General features: G+C 44.0%; 1 protein-coding gene across 1 annotated transcript; it reads left to right on the top strand.

Annotated features, from left to right (window-relative positions):
* Window positions 1–3,013: 3,013 nt before the first annotated feature.
* Window positions 3,014–18,474, top strand: LOC135878157 (putative transmembrane protein 183BP). Its single transcript, XM_065403742.1, has 6 exons — window positions 3,014–3,095; window positions 9,526–9,685; window positions 10,859–11,039; window positions 16,561–16,641; window positions 17,418–17,573; window positions 18,289–18,474. Exons 1-6 carry the CDS (start codon window positions 3,029–3,031, stop codon window positions 18,472–18,474), a joined length of 831 nt encoding a protein of 276 aa, XP_065259814.1. The 5' UTR covers window positions 3,014–3,028.
* The last annotated feature ends 379 nt before the right edge of the window (window positions 18,475–18,853 follow it).

Below are 18,853 nucleotides of genomic sequence, written 5' to 3'. Positions count from 1 at the left end.
AAGCCAAACCTTTTCACAGCAGCGTTGTCAGTTTTGTTGTACTTTTCTAGGTCCACAGTGGAATTCTGGGCAGAAGCAGAGAGAGACCCACCCCCAGAATAGATCGTTGGTTAGGACATTGATGTCAGGACCCAGGTCTAAATCCCTCCTGCACTAGATTCAGAGCAAGGATTTGACTTGGATGACCCATGTGCTCAGTGAGGGCCCTAACCACCGGGCTATTGGCTTTTCTGGGTGGCCTCTTTCTCATGTTTTATCATGAACATCTTTGAAAGGTCTCGTTTTCCTTCTGCATCAGAACAAAAACAAAATTTGAAACCCCCGAATTTTGCACCCAGCGGAATCCTCCTTTTCTGGCCAACCTTTGAGCTGAGCAGTGCTGAAAAATCCTGTCCCTAGTGGAGGGTTACCACCTTTGAAATGCAAAAATACCAGCCCTGCCCCTCTCCCCTCCCAGACAAGCCCACTGCAACCCCAACCACAAGGCAATGCCACAACCCCCCACCCCCGAACAGCCACTTATAGTATCTAGAGAGATAACACATATAGATAAGATTGTTACCAATCGGGTGTTTGTTTTATCAGCACATTTTGCCAGCCACTCTCTGTAATCTGTTTCAGAGGGGTAACCAGGTTAGTCTGTATCAGTAAAAACAACAAGGAGTCCTTGTGGCACCTTAGAGGTTGCACAGAAAATCTGCGACAGAGTTGGAAATAAAACCTAGATCTACAGATTCCTTAGACAGGAAGGAATGTCTTGTGTCTGGTGTTGCAAGACCTCTACTTCTCCCTTGACTGAAGCTGAGAATATTGTATTAAGAAATTTCTAACGCTTTGCCAGTTTACATCAAATTTTATACAGCTTTCCTAGTGAAAAATCCTGGGTGGGGTGGGGGTGGGGGTTTAAACTAATGCTGCTGAAATTCCTTTCCCAAGTTAGAGGCGGTGTCTTACTTTTTTGAGGGTGTTTCTGATGTCTTTTTGATTGCTGAATCTCTCTGTCTAGCTAGCAGTTTCTCAAAGGGCTGTTGCAATCAATAGTCTATGCTACCAACATCTGCTCTTTGTTTTCATTGCCCTGAGTAGCTGAAAACCTATCTGAGACAACCTCCCATTCTTAAATGTAAATGGTCACATATGTAGAATGACCAACAATTTATTGACATTAATAACAAAAACTAAGGACCTGTCCACATGGGGAAATTTACCAATAATAATTATACCATTATAGTTATACAGTTCCAATATAACATAAGCTAAATCACAACAATGCACTTTTATTCTGTAATAAGTGTCCACACAGGAGCTATTCTGATACAGTAATGCTGAAAAAATTTCCCCATGCAGACAAGCCCTAAGAGACAAGGAGCAGATATCAAAATAAAGAAATGCAGGAACATTACAACATACAGACTATAGACAGGAAAATGTGAAAGCTGACAGCACAGAGATGCATTAAATGGAAACTTCCACTCTTAAAAGAGAGCTCTATGTAGTTCATGTGGGCTAGACCCCCCTCTGAGTCCCCAGCAATCACATTTATCTTTTTTATATATAGCTTTTTTCCCCCCGCTCTCTTTTCCCTCTCCCTGTTGCTGTGAAAGATCCACACATAGTCAGAATCATTTCCCCCTCTACAAAAGAAACCATGGCACTGGCTGCATCCAAAGTGCTGTCAAATGTACAAAATAAACTGAAAAAAAGAGAGCTGTTTTCTTTCATTTTTTTTTCCAGTTAGAGTAACTTTATGTGCTACAAATACCTCTACATACAAACATTTCAGAAAGAAATGTGACTACTTTTTTAAAGTTATTGACGTCCTACTAAATGGACTGCAAGGTGAACCTTTTTACACCTGTCATAATTTCATGGTAACTGTAAGGAACAAGCACTCAGGTTTCAAGCCTCTAGTCTTCACCTGTCTCTGGACTGGGACCCACATCCCTCTCCTTCTGACCGGGGGGTAGGCTGCAGTCACTGTGCACTCATTGGGTATTTCTACACAGCTCATAGAAGTGAGCCTCGCAGCCTGGGTCAACAGACTTGGGCTAGAGGTGAGCTCACGCTCTATAAATAGCTGTGTGGACAGTGCTTTGAAGGTGAGGCTTGGGGCAGGTTGGTTAGTTTGTAGAGGAGTGTAGTAATCTTCTTCCCATGAAGTTGAATGCAATCCCTGGTCCACAATGGTAGATAGAACATTCATAAATTTAATATAATATGGTCTTCAGATACTGCATGTGGTTGCAATGCCTGTCACAACCACTGTCTAAACAGCAGAGGAAGTAAACTCAAATGTATATCAGGTAATTTGTTCTTCCAACCAGTCCCTTTTTATATTTGAGAGACTCTCCCCTTCCCATCCCAAGTGATCCCTTCCAAAAACTCCCTCTTTGAGTGACAGCTCCCCAGGCATGATCTGTCTCACATGCACATCTTTTGTGCTGTAAGACAGCACAATCTCCTTTCTCTCTGTCTCCCCTTCCTGTTAGGATTTAAACAGCATCCTTTACTTGGGTCCTGGTGGATTACTCTGACAGTTCCATATCATCTTCCCTTAGTGACAGTACAGTCTGTTGTCATACAGGAAAATAGAACATGAATTCAGGCCTTGTAGAGATGAGGCATGGTCCTTGCAAAACTGAAAATGGCAGAAAGAGGTCCACAGGGCAAGAAAGTCTGTCATATGCAGAAGATCAGTTAGATCTGTCAGAGGAGCAGGTGGATTCATTCATAACTCCCCATCACTCTAGTTATGCCATTGGGATTGTTACCAAGCATCCACTCTTACGACATCAGAAGAAATATCCTTTCTTGTATATTAGCAAAGATTGCTCATGTAGATGCCTCTCAAACAACTGCAGCCAGCCCTCGTAGACCCTAACCAGCTCATGCTACTTCTCATAGTGTACTTAGTATGTGTGTGTAATCTATTTCTTCTGGCTCTAGTAAAATCCCTCTGTGGTTTGGAAGCCTCACGTGTTCCTGCTGAGGAACTGTGACTGGGGAATCCTGTGACAGTAGCGATGAAATGGATGCTAAGGAAAGCACCAACGAGAGAACTGCCTCTAGAAAAAAGAAAAGCAAGAGGCACAAAGGTATGACTCCTTCACTCACCCAGTCAGCTCTGCAGAGTCCTTGCTGGGATCGTCTTCTGCGTTTGCCAAGCTAGTGACTGCTATTTAGAGATCAGCAATGTGTCTCTTCAAAGAGTTCAGTGAAGTGTGTTTGTGCATGTGTTTGTGCATGCACTTGTGTGCACAAACGCTTAACCAAAGGAATGCTAGGTAGGAGACGTGGTTCATCTCCCCTTTCTTACTGAAGGTGGATTGTTGCAGTTGATTGAATCATGCCTAATTGGTTGATTTCGACCACGTATGTGCTGCAGATAAAAACTTTCCTGAAACACTATATAAAATCCTACAGTTATGCCACATGAAAGGAGACCTGCAAAGAGAGAAACTTTGTGCCTTATTTATTATTTTGATGTCTCAGGAGAGCACTCCTCCCCCTTTAAAGAAAAATAAAGGGTGGCGATTGCTGAATTGTTTGTATAAAGTATCAGGTATTACCTGTTCTTGTGGGAGGATTCCTTGAATGACTAGAGAACAGGAGTGAGAGCTCTGAAAGCTGGTATAGGGTGTTGTATCTTTCACGCAGAGCTTATCTTCCAGTTGTTTATTAAGAATGTGAGTTAAATAGTCTGTTAACAAAAACAGACTTAAACAGTTGGGCTAAAAATTGCTGCCCTTGTCACTTGCACAGATTCCATTCTCATGCCTCTTGGGATGTTCTCCTAGCTCTGAGAAGTATTCCAGCAAAACAAGAAGCCCAGACTGTGTACTGCTAATGTAAAAAGCAAGCCAAAACCACTTTTGCCTTGGTGGAAGAGTTGGAAGCACAAGCCCAATTTCTTCCCTTTTTGGATATCACCTGTCATCCTGCAAACATGAAAGCGTTCAAGAAATGCAAAAGATAGGGATTCCATTAGCGTCATTAACTCTGCAACTTTTGCTGTTGTTACTTATTTAGCAGTTTAAGCAATAATTGAAAATCTATAAATGGGCATTGTGGGGAGATTAATGTTCATATTAAGAACATAAGAATGGCCATACTGGGTCAGATCAAAGGTCCATGTAGCCCAGTATCCTGTCTTCCGACTGTGGCCAATGCCAGGTGCCCCAGAGGGAATGAACAAAACAGGTAGTCATCAAGGGATCCATTTCCTGTCGCTCATTCCCAACTTCTGGCAAACAGAGGCTAGGGACACCATCCTTGCAAGCGCAGTTATACCCAGAAAAGTGACTGTAAACTGACACAACCTTCTAGCAGGCTAGCCCCAGTGTGTATTGGAATTAGTCCTGTTGATTTGCCGCTACAGTTAAAATGTAACTTTTTTTTAGTTGCTGTTAGCCTTACAGAATTAACACTGCTCAGGCTCATTCATCTTCAGCAGAGCTATCAACTAAATTTGATTATCAGGTCCAGCCTCATTGTCTTCAAATTACGATTTCAATTACATCTGTGAAACCCCATGGAAGTCACAGAATTGTATATCTGTAACTGAGAGCAGCATTTGCTCTGCATAATCCTTATTGCTGGCAACAATCATGGAATATCAGGGTTGGAAGGGACCTCGGGAGGTCATCTAATCCACCCCCCTGCTCAAGGCAGGGCCAATCCCCAGTTAGATTTTTGCCCCAGATCCCTAAATGGCCCCCTGAAGGATTGAACTCACAGCCCTGGGTTTAGCAGGCCAATGCATGAGCCTGAAAGAACACAGCTTGACTCTCAGATTCGAGCCTGAGTTTGTGAGGCTAGCAGTTCATTAAAGATGTTAGGGTGTCTTTTTATGGGGTCAACTGAGCAAATTTGGAGCAAAGGACCCAGAGTTGTGTTTTTTAGTCACTTCTGAATAAAGCTGTGTTTCAGCAATTCTATTTTGTGCAGCTCAGTAGGATGTAAGTTGTACCACAGTGCAGATAAGCTATATAGCTGCTATCAGGGTGGATTTGATTTAAATCACTAGACAGGAAGACTCCATTTAATCATGGATTCCTACATAAAAGTGCATTCTTATTGGTTGTTATAACCTTAATACATATTCTTCACAACTCAGAGATAGATGAGACCTAAACTGGGTCTCTCTTACAGCATGCTGCCATTATAGGTTTTCCTTTCTAGTGAGAGAATGGTATGGTAGCTCTCAAATCAATGAAGGCTACACTCAGAGAGACCTCAAGACTTCAGGAATATGCTGCTCAAACAGTTTCACTTTTGTTTCTACTGCCTGTCCCTCCCTTCTCACATTTATCTCCAGACTTCTTCTCCTTGTCCAGATGTATTCTTCCCCCAACAATCTTCTATTTATTGAACTTTTTGAAACTTTGCACTTTGAGAGAGAGGTAAGGGCTTGACTCTGTGCACACAAATTTGCAGAGGGACAATAGGGTTGAGGTCTGTTATTTCTAACCTCTATATATTATATTATTTATTTAAAAACACTTTTTCTGTTAACAAGCATGTTATCTCTGGAGACACAAATCCCCAGTTTGAGAACTGCAAAACTAAGCATCTCTGATGGTATCTTCTAGACTGAGCACTGAGTCCCATTGGGTAGATAGAAAGGTTAACCTAAATAATCTATACAGAAGCCCCTGGAACCCCATAAAACTGGGTCCCTAATCCATGAACTATTGGAACTCATTTACAAAACTTTTCTTAAACATTACATGAATATATTGTCTCATACTATAGAATTAGAATTTATAATCCCTATTCCATGATGAGATATCTTTGAGCTATAATGTTTCTTAATTAAAACGATCTTTAGATAGGTTTTTTCCTCAAAAAGCATTTTATCAAAAAAATCCGATTTAAATAAAGAAAATCCAATTTTTATTTATTTTAAATAATTGATTTTTATCCATCCTGGCTGCAATGCTGTGGATACAGGATTATGCAGCTTCACAGTGCAATGGTTAATATCCTAGCTGAAATTCAAACAGAATTTAATTGCATGTAGTTGAGAGGAAAACTGTAAGTTTTTATAAAGTAACTTTTAGTTAATTTTAAAGAAATTGACTTATGTGGTCCTTTCCATCTGAGAATCTCAAAGCATTTTACAAATAATAATGAATTTAGCTTCACAGCAATCCTGTAAGATAAGAAACAGTTCCCCATTTTAGAGATGACAAAATTGAGGCCAAGAGAGTTTCCAGGAGAAGAGGACTGGCACAATGGTCAGGGCGATACTCCAGGACTTGGGAGACGTGTGTTTAGTTTTTTGCTCTGCCTCAGACTTTCTGTGTGACCTTGGGCAAGTCACTTTTTAGTTTCTCTCTCTGTCTGTACAATGGGTAAGGCTGTAAAAAAAAAAAAAATATCCTGGGCTGTGATCTTGTTGCAGAAACCACAACGTTTAACACAGTTTTTTAGAGTAGCTGCAAATTTGAGTGGCATCGCTAACCCATGCACCAGGTCACATCATCATTCAAGTTTAGTCCAGCCACTCCTCCATCATGCTTGCCTTTGGGAGCCAAGTGGGACAACCAGTGTATCTTATCTGTTGCTGCCCTGCTTTGAAAGGTAGGCTGCATGCCTTGGAAAAACGTGCTGGCAATATTCCAGATAGGTAACTGCAACTTTAACGAAGTGTGGCAGCAACTTTTGAACCAAAAAATGCAAACAGCTTTCCACAGCCTTAACAATGGGAATAGGCGCACCTCCCTGCGTCACCAGGGGTGAGTGAGGACAAATATCTTAAAGATTGTGGGGCGCTCAGTATTTTAGCCTACAGAGGACCTGAATTTCCAAGGTAAACAAAGCAGTTTTTTACAATGCTCCTTTACCGTCATAAAGAAGAAAAAACATGCCGAAGCCCAAAGTGACATAAGTCAATAGAAGAGCCAAGATCGCCTGGACTTTCAGACATGAGTTTTAATTTCAAGACTATCATTCCTCCCCAAATTCTATCCCTCCTTGAGGATTAGCCACAGATTAGGTTTGAAATCTTTGGGCCCCAGACAGCCCCAACCTAACAGGGCGTGCATTACATCCAGGGTGGATTGATCTAAATCGTGATTTAAATCAGCAGGTGGGAGAAGCCTTGATGGATGGATGGATGTTTTTTTGTTTTAAATCATTGCTTTTAATCATGTTTTGCATTTGTACTTTTTAGTTCTTTTCCTAAAGAAAGGTTCATGCTTACTAGTTGATAGACATTAAAACAAGTTCATTTGCAACTAAATACAGCCTTTACACTAAATTTGGTGCTTCTTTTTGCTAACCGGGACGATGCACTATATCTATACACATTTATTTTAACAAATATATAGCGTAACTTATGTTTATTCTGATTCTTAATTTTTACATTTATCATGGTAGAAAATGGTGACTGATTCCTTTCTAATTTACTGGATGATGATTAAAAAGGTTATCAAAACATTTTACATTTAAAACTCATTTATTAAACAAAGGAAGTATTGTGTAGTTAATGAATTGAACAGATTTTCTGATCGCCATGTCCTTCAAGATTTTAGAGCTAGTAGATCATATCCTCTCACCTCTAGTTTTTATTCGTAGAGGGGAAGATGAAAACAAGCTTTCCAGCTTTCTCAACTTCCGAACCAGTGTCACAACTTTGAATGAACTAATAATTGAACTGAACTAGTTGAATAAACTGAAATTAAGAAAATACTCTTTCTGGACCTGCAAAAAGGCTACTGCAATGTTAAAAGCTGGTTTAGCCTTTGTTTGCCAGAAGCTGGGAATGAGCAACGGGGGATGGATTACTTGATGATTACCTGTTCTGTTCATTCCCTCTGGGGCACCTGGCATTGGCCACTGTTGGAAGACCAGATACTGGGCTAGATGGACTTTTGGTCTGACCCAACATGGCCGTTCTTATATTCTTCTTTTCTTATGTTAACAAACTTTGGTTCCAGGTGCTCAGCCAGTGACTTGACATTCTTTAAAACTTGGTAGCAAATATGTACTGCTTAATATTTTTTGTGTAAAATTTAAATAATTTTAACATATTTTAAAAAGTTTAGGCCTTAACACAGGTTGTCAATTTCAAATTTAATTTTAAATAGGATAATTAAAAAAAAAACACCTGTATTTAATTTAATTTTAAAAATTCTATTTGGGGATTAAAAAAAAAAATCATCAGTTTTTACCTACCCTTATTACATCCAAATGAAAGTTCTCTCCCACAGTTCTCAATGCTGAGTAAGGCCTGTAGAATCTATTGAGATATCCGTGTCCCAAAAGGTATCTTAACTTTTAAAACTTGAGCAAAATCCATCAGCATTGATAGTATTAGATTGTTGGAAAAATATATGTGCTTTGTGCACAGGTATCTCTAGGTGCATTTGGAATTAAACAAGTATGTGAAACTTTAGTCTAGTGGAACAGTTTTGAGAGCTCCGTGTGAGTGGAAATGGGTTGTTAATGACTAGAGAAGCCTTCCTGGAAGTGTTTGCTTTCCTGAAAGCTGTAATTGAAATGTAGATAAAACAAAGCACCTTTTAAAGGTGGGTTACACAAGAGATAATGACAGTCAAAAAGGGAAACTTTAAACTAGGCAACTCCCACCTTTTCATGTTCTCTGTATGTGTATATGTATCTCCTTACTATATGTTCCATTCTATGCATCTGATGAAGTGGGCTGTAGCCCACGAAAGCTTATGCTCAAATAAATTTGTTAGTCTCTAAGGTGCCACAAGTACTCCTGTTCTTTTTAATGACTAATACGTTTCTTTCTCTCTTTCTACATTTTGTTTATGCTGATAGTGAAATCCCACCGGTCCCCTAAAGCACCAGTGGGGCCTATGGGTGGGTCTACACTTAAAAAGCTGCAGCGATGCAGCTGCGCTGCTGTAGCGCTTTAGTAAAGATGCTGCCAAGCTGATGGGAGAGCTTCTCCTGTTGCCATAGGTGCTCCATGTCTGTGAGAAGTTCTCCCGTCAACATAGCGCTGTCTACGCCCGGGGTTAGATTAGCATAACGGTGTCACGCAGGGGTGTGGCTTTATCATACCCCTGAACAAGGTAGTTATACCCTACAGAGTGTAAAGTCTAGACCTGGCCTTAGTGTGTAAAAATGGTCCATCCTCAAACACTTGTTTCCAAGTCTTTTGGGAAGGTTAGTGTTGTATGAGATTTGGTGTAACAGATACCAGCGCTCCATAATGCTGCTCTGATGCCTCTTATAAAGAAAGAACTGACCCAAAGGGAGCGGCAGTCTCTATGGGGTAACAATATTTTGGAGTTCAGGTGCCTCTAGCCTTAAGTTTCTTCATGATGAGCTACTGTAAACAAGCGTATGGACTGAGCCCGTCTTTGGCTAATGTGGCCTCTGTGCTGTCCCACAGCCACCTCATTTACAGAGTGTGTGTGTTCATGGCAGGTCGTGCAGCACTTGCAGAATAGTGCTCAACTGAGAGGAGCCAATCAGCTCAATTTGCATGCCTTAAGGTTTATAATGCAGGAGCTGTGTTACATAATGTGTGTTTGCTATGCTTAGAAAACCCTGATGAGGCTGTTGGAGAGGATTATCCCATTGACATCTGGCTGTTGCTGGCCTCCTACATACGTCCAGAAGATACAGTGAAGTTTTCTCTGATTTGCAAAAAAGCCTGGACTGTCATTTGCACTGCTGCCTTTTGGACCAGACTCTACAGAAGGTGCGACCACAAAGAGTTTGTAAACATACGCTTCAGTATTTGTGGGTGTCCATCAGTGTCGGACCAGAATTTGCTACAGAGCTGTTAATAGGGATCTATCTCCTCATTGGGTCAGTCATGCTAGATGTTGGGACATGGTTCTTTTCTAATGTGGTTGCAGCATGTGTGCCTCTGTATCCTAGTCTGGGCTGTTTCTATTAAATGTTGGTTTGGAGAACTTTAAATAGTATTTCTTAAGAGATTTGCTTCCTATCCGGTCTGTTTCACAGTCTGAAAATAACCACTATTTGTAATCTTCCTGTATGTCTAATGTTTAAAAATGTGGTGAGCTCTAATTGTCAAGGCCTAAACACTCAAAAGAATGTCGTGCCCATAAGAGTACATCTTGTGTGCAAAGCTCTCACAAAATGCTTACAGGAAAGTAATGGCATTGCCTCATTTTGAAGGCTTAATTTTTGGGTGATGTTTTGCCTCTTAGTCTCAGGCATTCCTTGCGGTGATCTGCCCATAAATTAACAAGGGGCAGGACTTAATGAAAATAAAGGCATTGTATCAGACTGTGCCGGGTTTTAGGGGCAACCAGAAAGATGGTAGAAGTGGGAGATGGTGCAGAAGAGGAGGAGGGAATAGATGGAGAGCATATAGGTGTCAGCTCACTATGCAAAAGTTCAAGCTTCTTCCTCTGGTCACATCCTTGACTCTCCTTTTTCACTGGGAAGACTGACATTTATTCCTATTATTAAGCATATATATCAGACAAAATCAGCGTTCTTTTCCTATTTGTACTCTTGCCTGTTTTCTGTTTTGCTTCACAACCTCTTTGTACTCCGTGCCACACACTAAAGATACTAGAGATCTTGCTAAGTCTCACTCACAGCCTTGGCACATCGTGGTGCGAAGACCTTTTGAGACTGGCAGGCCATCTAATGCAGAAACAGTATGGCGCCCTTGCAGAATCTGAAGATGGCTGCAGGTCTCCAGACACCAGCTATATATGGAGGGCAATGTGACTGCCAAGAGATGTCAGTGGGTGATGTGGTATAAAAGCAGAGTTTGACCCCTTTGTTCAGTCACCTTCTTTAACACTTATTTTGTAGCTCCCTGAGATTTACCTGAAATCCAGTACAGTTATGGCTTTTCAAGGGGTGTTGGGTTTGTCCCTGTTTCCTTTAGGCACTACACTCTGGATGCGTACCTGCCTCTCCATTTACGGCCAGAATCTATGGAAAGGCTGCACTGCCTCCGTGCGTGTGTCATCTGTTCGTTATACCACATGTATAAACCTTTTGCTTCTCGTGTCTCCAGGAATCCGGCTGTTCCAGAGACTACCCCCAGCACTTTAAAGAATTCCAACGTAAGTAGTAGTGTTTGGGGAAGTGAACTACCACCTGTGTTCAGCTGGTACACTCTCTCTGCTTTTTGTTATTCCCCTTTCAGAGAAACAAATCTGATTCAGATGGATCCTAGTGAAATAAATGCACTGGATCAGTGATATACATAGGAAGCTAGGAAGAGTTTGACTTCTGAAGTTTTATCAATTACCTGTGTTTGTACAGCCCCTAGCACAATGGGGTCCTCGTGTGTAGCTCCTAAGCACTCCAGTAATACAAATTAGGAAAATGTCATTTTACAGTGATGGAAGCTCTGTCACTGACACAATCCACAATTGTCCCCTTCCCTCCTCTACACAACCCAGGTTCCAAAAGGAGTTTGAGCTAGGTAGGCATTTTTGTCTACTACTTGCACTGTTGTAACTATATTATTTTGGAATGTTTCTTCTGGGTCAGTGGCAGAGGATCACAAATGCCATTGACAGCCTCTAAAAGGAGAGTCCTTTCACACTGCGCTCCTGCAGACCATCACCTTTGGTTTCTCTGAAGGGGGGAGTGTCATGAGGTGCGGAGCTAGCGTGCGAAGCAAGTGCCTGCTTTGGGTGTGGCTGTGAAGCTGGGGAGAAATTGTCTGCTGTGTCATTGGGCAAAAACCAAACTGCAGTCCTTGCTTGGAGCATTTGTGTATCTAGCCACAGGTGGCTCTTTAATGTGTCTCTTGCAGCACATGATGTTAAAAAACTGTATCATTTAATTATTAACCAATCAGGATGCTTTTACTGTGTTATTAACCAATTGTCGAATACCCGCAGTCATTTTGCTGTGAGAGTAAATAAAACAATGAATTCCCACGACTGTGGCTTTTTGGGGTAATGTTGATGGGTGATTTGGCTCCTGAACCCCTGAGATCTGAGCATCACTGCTCTATGCAAACTACAACAAATCCATTTCTTTGCTGTGCGACATCTCTGCTGCTTCTGTCCTTCCCCACGTGAAGACACTGCTAAAGTGGCAAGTTGCCCTGAGATAAGACTGAGAACAGCGAGCAGCAACAGGTAGGTTGTGCTGCAGATCAGGATTAAGATGCATTTACAGCCTTTTGTGCACAAGTCCTCTGCACCTGTTTGCTCCCTGACCTAATAGGGAATATCACATTCAGGCAATGCCTTCCTTAAAAAGAAGGGAAAAAACCTGCAGTTCCACTAACCTCCTGTGGTCCCTCTGAATCTAACCACCCGTCAGAGCAGCCTGAACCCCATCCATCTATTGGTCTGATTAGTAGACCCCCCCTCCTCCCGCAGTGGAAGGGTCAGTGTCTGGGATTCATTCACGTTCACATCATAACGGCTTTGGTGCCCACTCCTGGTGCTTCTACCATACTAATAGTTTTGTAAAGATTCCTTGCGTGTAATACTTTTTTATTACCATTCACTTAAAAAAGGAAATTAAATGGTGATAAGCATTTGTTAGAATAACGGTAGAGGTCTGACTTCAACCCATCGAAGCATATGTAAGGGGACTGTTGCCCCCTTACTAACATTCAGTGGGGGTGTTTTGATTGGCTTGCTCCCAGTACTAAAAGGGGAAGGGTCGATGGCAAATCAGGAGCCTGAGACTGACAGTCCCCAGGAACAATGGGGAGAGGCCAATGCTCCAGATCAGCCTGATTGACAGGCTAATCAGAGGGTCAGGAGGCCCCGTCCTCCGTGTGAGCTGGAATTGCCTGGGTCAGACAGAGTGGGGCCGAGCTAAGGAGAAAGCAGGGGCCCAAGCTGAGCTGGAGAGCAGAACCGTGCCAGATCCAGAGGGGCCAGAGGCGCAGCCACAGAGCCAGAGACAAAGCCCAGGGAGAGCAGATCCTGAGCTGGGAGCAGAGCTGCAGCCCCAAAGCCAGAGCACAGCCAGGAGAGAGCAGGGGCCTGAGCTAAGTTGCTGGGAGCAGAGCTGCAGCCCCAAAGCCAGAGCACAGCCAGGAGAGAGCAGGGGCCTGAGCTAAGTTGCTGGGAGCAGAGCTGCAGCCCCAAAGCCAGAGCACAGCCAGGAGAGAGCAGGGGCCTGAGCTAAGTTGCTGGGAGCAGAGCTGCAGCCCCAAAGCCAGAGCACAGCCAGGAGAGAGCAGGGGCCTGAGCTAAGTTGCTGGGAGCAGAGCTGCAGCCCCAAAGCAGAGTTACAGAAGCAGCCTGCAGAGCAGACCTGCCCTGGGAGGAGAGCTGCAGCAACCAGAGCCAGAGGGGCCAGAGAAGCAGCCCAGGGAGCTGGAGGCAGAGCAGCAGCAGCAGCCGTGCTGAGGCAGAGTGGAGCTGGAGCTGGGGCTGGAGCAGTCCGGAGCTGGGTGCGGTGAGCAGCTGGGGAGAGTGAGGGGGACCCTGGCAGTGGGCCCAGCGCAGGGAGATACCTCAGCCAAGAGGCCTTGCAGGCCAGACTTGGAGGGGGATCGTAACCCTGACAGGGCAGGGGCGACGCTGGGAAGAAGGGTCCTGCCACCTAGAGCCTGAGAGCGTGTGGCCACCGCCAGAGCAAGTGTCCGACCCGCAGCGTCCCTGCAGCACAGCCAGGGCCTGAGAAGGAGGCCCGGGACCTACAAGGAACAGACTGTGAACTGCCCTGACGTTCCAGAGACACTGCTTGTGATATTCCCTGCCTCAGAGCAGGGTGATGTGTTTCCTTTAACCTTTTCCATTTTTCCTTATTCTTTTTTAAAAGTAATTGTTAATTAAATAACTTGTATTTGCTTTAAATTGTATAAAATGATCAGTGGGTCAGGGAGGTGCCCAGTGCAAAGAGAGTACCCCGGAGTGGGGACACCCTAGCCCCTGTCCTAGGTGACCACAGCAGGGTTGGGGGTCAAGCCCCCCAGGAATCCTGGGCCCAGCCTTGTCGGGGTTTACGAGGACTCTGCCAGACAGGAGAGTGGAAGGGGAGTCCTCAAGGGCAGGGAGGCCTCTGGGTAAAGGAAGTGGGAGCGAGGACTCGGATCCTTTCGTTAGCCCACTTCACCGGGGTAGTGCAGAAGCCAGGAAAGTTCCCCACAATAGCGGGACCATTCCCCCGCTTACACATACAAATGCCCTTGTACGTCTGGACTCCAGACTGGGTCCTCTTGGTTCCATGTGCTGCAATGCCTAGGCGCAGTGGTGTCCATTGAATGGGACCTTACATTGCCTCTGCGACTCCTTGCTTTCATGGGGTTTTGGTTAGACCCCTAGGGGTCTGTTAACACTGATGGGAGATGCTCGTGTAAACTGTGCATGCACCGAAGGGAGACTCAGACCCCTATATTACTGAATCCAGCTTTTCCTCGTTAATTTCCTTTCTTCTTTCCCTAGCGTAGCTTGTGTGGGACACTGGAGCCGTTGTGGTGTCAGCAGAAGTGTTTGCCCTTTAAAGACACCCCCATTATTTTTGGTGGAGCAGCAGGCCATACGGTGCACGTCTGAAGGGCAGGACGGCTGACACGCGGATGACATCCTCTGCCCCTTACCGTTTTGTGCTTAACTACTTGCCATGATCACATGAGCTGTTAGATGAAGCTGTGTCTGTAAGGGCACGCGCTGGCTCTGGGTCTCTAGACGTACACACACTGGCTCTGATCAAACTGGCATGCTAAAATAGAGTGGTCGTGTCATCGTGTGGCAGGAGGGACTAACCGCCCGAGTGTAACCCAGTCAGAAGTGGTAGGAAGGTACTTGGACAGCTAGCCTAAGCTCCCCCCATGGCCACGCTATTATTTTCAGCATGTTAACTTAATTCCAGCGAGTGCATGTAGGTCCGCCCACCCTGGGAATTACATCTCCAGCTGCAGTGTAGATGTACTCAGAAGGTGAACGGCAAACTCAACTGCAAATGGAATTAAGCCCAGCAGTATCTGCTGCATGCCCCCCGCTAAGCACGGTCCAGGGAGCAGTCAGTATTGTAATCGGTTAGAACTGTTTGCTGCCGCTGCTGCCTGGTGGGGGAGATCGTTTAGCCCATGCTCCTGAGCTTAACTGCTCTTCAGCTTTGTGCTTCACCTCTAGGGGATTCACCACTGCAGAGATCCTTCCAGCACTCCTGCCTGTGACTATGATTTAGAAGTGAAGTGAAAGGCCTTGTATCACTGCAAAGCCACACAGTAGGAGTGACCCAGGCTTGGTGCTAAGAGGGGTTACATGAGTCCCTCACCCCAACTAGAATTAAATTGCATTAAAAAGGTGCAGTTTGCATCAGCCCTTGTTCTCTTTTTTTTCCATCCATGAAAGCAATTAGTGCTGGTGCGGCCTCTCAGATTTGACAGTGTTAGTGACTGCAGCTAGCAGGTACAGCATTGGCAGATCAGTTTCCCCACATTGACCCAGAAGAGGCCTTAACTCTGACCCAGAGAGACCATCTCTGGGTGAGAGGGGAGTTTTCTCTATGACGCATGCCATTCTTTCCCTTCCTGCTGAGGCTGTTAGCAGGCCCACTTCAGGTCAGTTGTTATGGAAGGTATCTCTTGTGATGTGGACACTTACTCTCTGGCAACTGGACTGAGATTTGCCAGGCTCTCTCCTTATTGGCTACTGAATGGCTGTCAGATGACTGCAACTTCCAGTCACTGTCAGCTTATCGATATGATATTGGGCTCTATTTAACCTCCCCCCTCACCTGAATACAGTAGTTCTGCTAAGACTCTCCTATTTCATGGAGCATTGCATGCCAGGACATAGAATCTCACAGCTGTAAGGCTGTATAAAGGTGTGGCAGTCAGAGATTACACTATAGAATACCTGAGAGACCTTTGCCAGCAGATCCAGGCTTTGGTTGCCTCTGGCATTGAGGCATCGGACCCCATGTATTCATCCACCTTTAGAAAAGAAGCAATGTTCTGAGCCACTAGTTGAACTGTACAGCCAAAGCTTTGCTTTGTGATTTTGAAATACTAGGACGTTGCCTAATGGAGGGGAGTGTGACCTCTGGGTGCGCCTCCTCTCTCCTCCTCCCCCCCCCCCGTGCTTTTTCAGCTCTGTCCAGTCGCTTTTAACATTTGCCTCTCTTTGATTTCTCCTTCCCTGATCTGCTGTTTGCTCTCCCTCACTCCTGCTCTGTTCTGAGTGTGAGCTGAATGCATACATTGACCTGAGATTTTATCAATTTAATTTGGCTATTCCATGTAGTATGTAGAGGAGCAAAGTCCATTCTGCTTTCCTCTTCTATGTGGAATGGGTGAGCGGAACAGAGGAAGCACTGCTAGAGCCCAAGTCCTGTGTCACCCTCTGGTATAGCGAGGTTGCCACCTTCTGACTGACAAATGGAAAATGCCAGGTATGCATTAATGTTTGCAGTGTAGTTGTAGCTGTGTCGGTCCCTGGATATTGGAGAGAAGGTGGGTGGTCCAGTAAAAGAGATTACTTCACCCACCTTGTCTCTCAGGTATGCATTAATGTAACTAATGGGACCAGACTGCTGCCATCTCTTCAGCTGCTCCTGTGGTTTGTAGTTTGAGCTCTCTTTGCCTGTGTTGAAATTCACTAAAAATGAAATAATTAACTCTACTACTGTATTCCCCCCCCCTCCCCCCCATATCAGTGTTTGCTTTTCTGGTGCAGAAAGATTGAAGGGAACAGACGAGAACCTATGTGGGAATTTAACTTCAAATTCAAAAAACAGGTATGAAAGCTAACCACTTGCCATTGAAATGTCAGGGCGGTAAGGTTTTGAAGCCATAATGATTTTTCTTCCAGAGTTGTCATTGATGGGCGCAGTAGATCAATTAAAATCCGATCTCCTGGTAAAAGAAATACATCTTGCCAAATGCAGAGGTGGGCAGGTAAGGCACTTGTGGAGCTGCTGAGTAGGAAAACTAGAGCAGGAGGCAATTCTTACTGCTTTAAAACAGGCCAACGTTTTCAGTCTTGAGTGTCTAAAGGATTAGATCCCTATGGCCATATTTAGGCTGCTGATTGCCTGCCCCTAACCCAACGTGCTGAGTATCTATAGCTCCAAATACCTTCAGTGGGGAGTTGCGATGACTCGGCTCCTCTGAAAAGCCAGTCACTTTGATTTAGTGGCCTACGGTTAGGGACCCAAGTTTGAAATGTGTTGAATTAATGTCTTTTCTCTCTTCACACGGAAAGCCTTTCCAAAGCTAACCAACCCTTTTATCAGGGGGTGACAGTAATCTTTGTGAAACTCTCCTTTAACCAGACTCAGGATAAATGTATAATACCGAGCACCCTATCAGGACCTGCAGAGTCTGTCTTCAAAGAGACAGTCTTGCAAACCCTCCATCCCAGGGTTTTCATTGAACATGGAACCCTTTTGCCCGAACAGTTGGGCGTTAGGCAGGAATCTGCTGCTGAGCCAGGATGGTCTCTAGACATGAAGTGAAATTTCTGGTTGGCTTCAGTTTAGTTGAATGAACCGGTCTGTCTCGTTATGTCAAGCCTCCCAGATTGAAGAGTAACTGTTGCAAAGGTCTTCAGCCACCTGTTCAGTATGAGGATGTTCACACAAATCCTGATCAGGACTGCTGTCTGCTGCAAATCACCACCCTCAACTTCATCTTCCTGCCGGTAGTCATGGGTATGATATTTACCTTGGTAAGTGTTAAGAAATCTGCACATGTGCTAAGAAAATGGTCTGGTCATTACCGCATGTCTGTAAATCTTGCTGCACCAGCAGACTAATTAATATGCATTTCCCTAGTGCATTGGGGTCATCACTCAAGGATCTCTTCAGTTTAGTTTCTGCAAGTCACTAAACTCTCTGATGGTTGATGTAGATTCATGGCACCAGCCCTCGAGGCCCAACTAGAAGGGACGGTTTGTCAGCTGTCTTCAACGAAATGTGCTCCATTCCTGGGGGAAGGAAGGATGAGGATTTGTATTCTCATCGTGCCTAGGAGTCTTAGTCAGCAGCACCTAAAATACCCTAGATAACTTATGGCTATTAAAGGTAGAATTGGAGAATAGTGTCCAAGTTCTCTCACCTTTGCACTTCCGTAAGATCAAAGCTCCAAATAACATTTATTTCAACTTTAGAAGAGAGTTGGTTGATCTTTCAAATTTTGATGATGTCTTTCTGGTATCTTTTTTGTGAAAAGCATACTTTTTGGAGGCCCTCAATTTAAAAAAAAAGAAAAAGTATTTGAAAATATAAAGTTTAAATGTAAAACACCACAAAGAAAATGTTTGTCCAATAAGAATTAGGGATCAGCATTCACAGTAGTAGATAGTATTTGAAGAGAAATTAGGTACTGCTTCCAGAAAATGCCTAGATGTCTATTAAGGAAATTGCCAATTTTCTTCCCTGCAGTTCACAATAAACGTGAGCACTGACATGAGACATCACAGAGTGAGGTTGGTGTTCCAGGATTCTCCTGTCCGGAACGGCAAGAAGCCCCGACTTGACCAAGGAGTACAAGTTATCCTGGACCCTGTGCACAGTATACGTCTCTTGGATTGGTGGCACCCGCAGTACCCCTTTTCTCTGAAAGCTTAGCATGCTCCTACTGCATCTGTGAGTAGCCATGTCAGGCAGAAGACAATGTCTAGGAACTGGGAAATCCTGTTTTTATTTCCTGAATAAATTCTCCAATCTCCTTACAAATGAGTGAAGCTGCAATGCCAGTCTCTGTATATAATTTCCAGCCAGTAATGAGCAGAATCGAGTGTAAATGGAAATGATTTGTAAACACATTTCTATGTAAAGTTCACATTTTATGATTTGAAAGGAGCACCATGAAACTGTTCATTTAAAATCCTTTTGGTGTTAACGAAAGTCGTCCTGTGTTCTGTTGCGCAAAGGAAGCGGAAAGCGTGCTTCCAGATCCAATGTGGTCAGAGAGATTTTCAGACCAAGTGTCAATGAAATCAGTGTG

The sequence above is a fragment of the Emys orbicularis genome, chromosome 4 (genome assembly GCF_028017835.1).
Source record: "Emys orbicularis isolate rEmyOrb1 chromosome 4, rEmyOrb1.hap1, whole genome shotgun sequence".
In the NCBI taxonomy this organism is placed as follows: domain Eukaryota; kingdom Metazoa; phylum Chordata; order Testudines; family Emydidae; genus Emys; species Emys orbicularis.
Note: the sequence above shows the minus strand (reverse complement) of the source record. Positions and strands in the feature narration are given on the sequence as shown.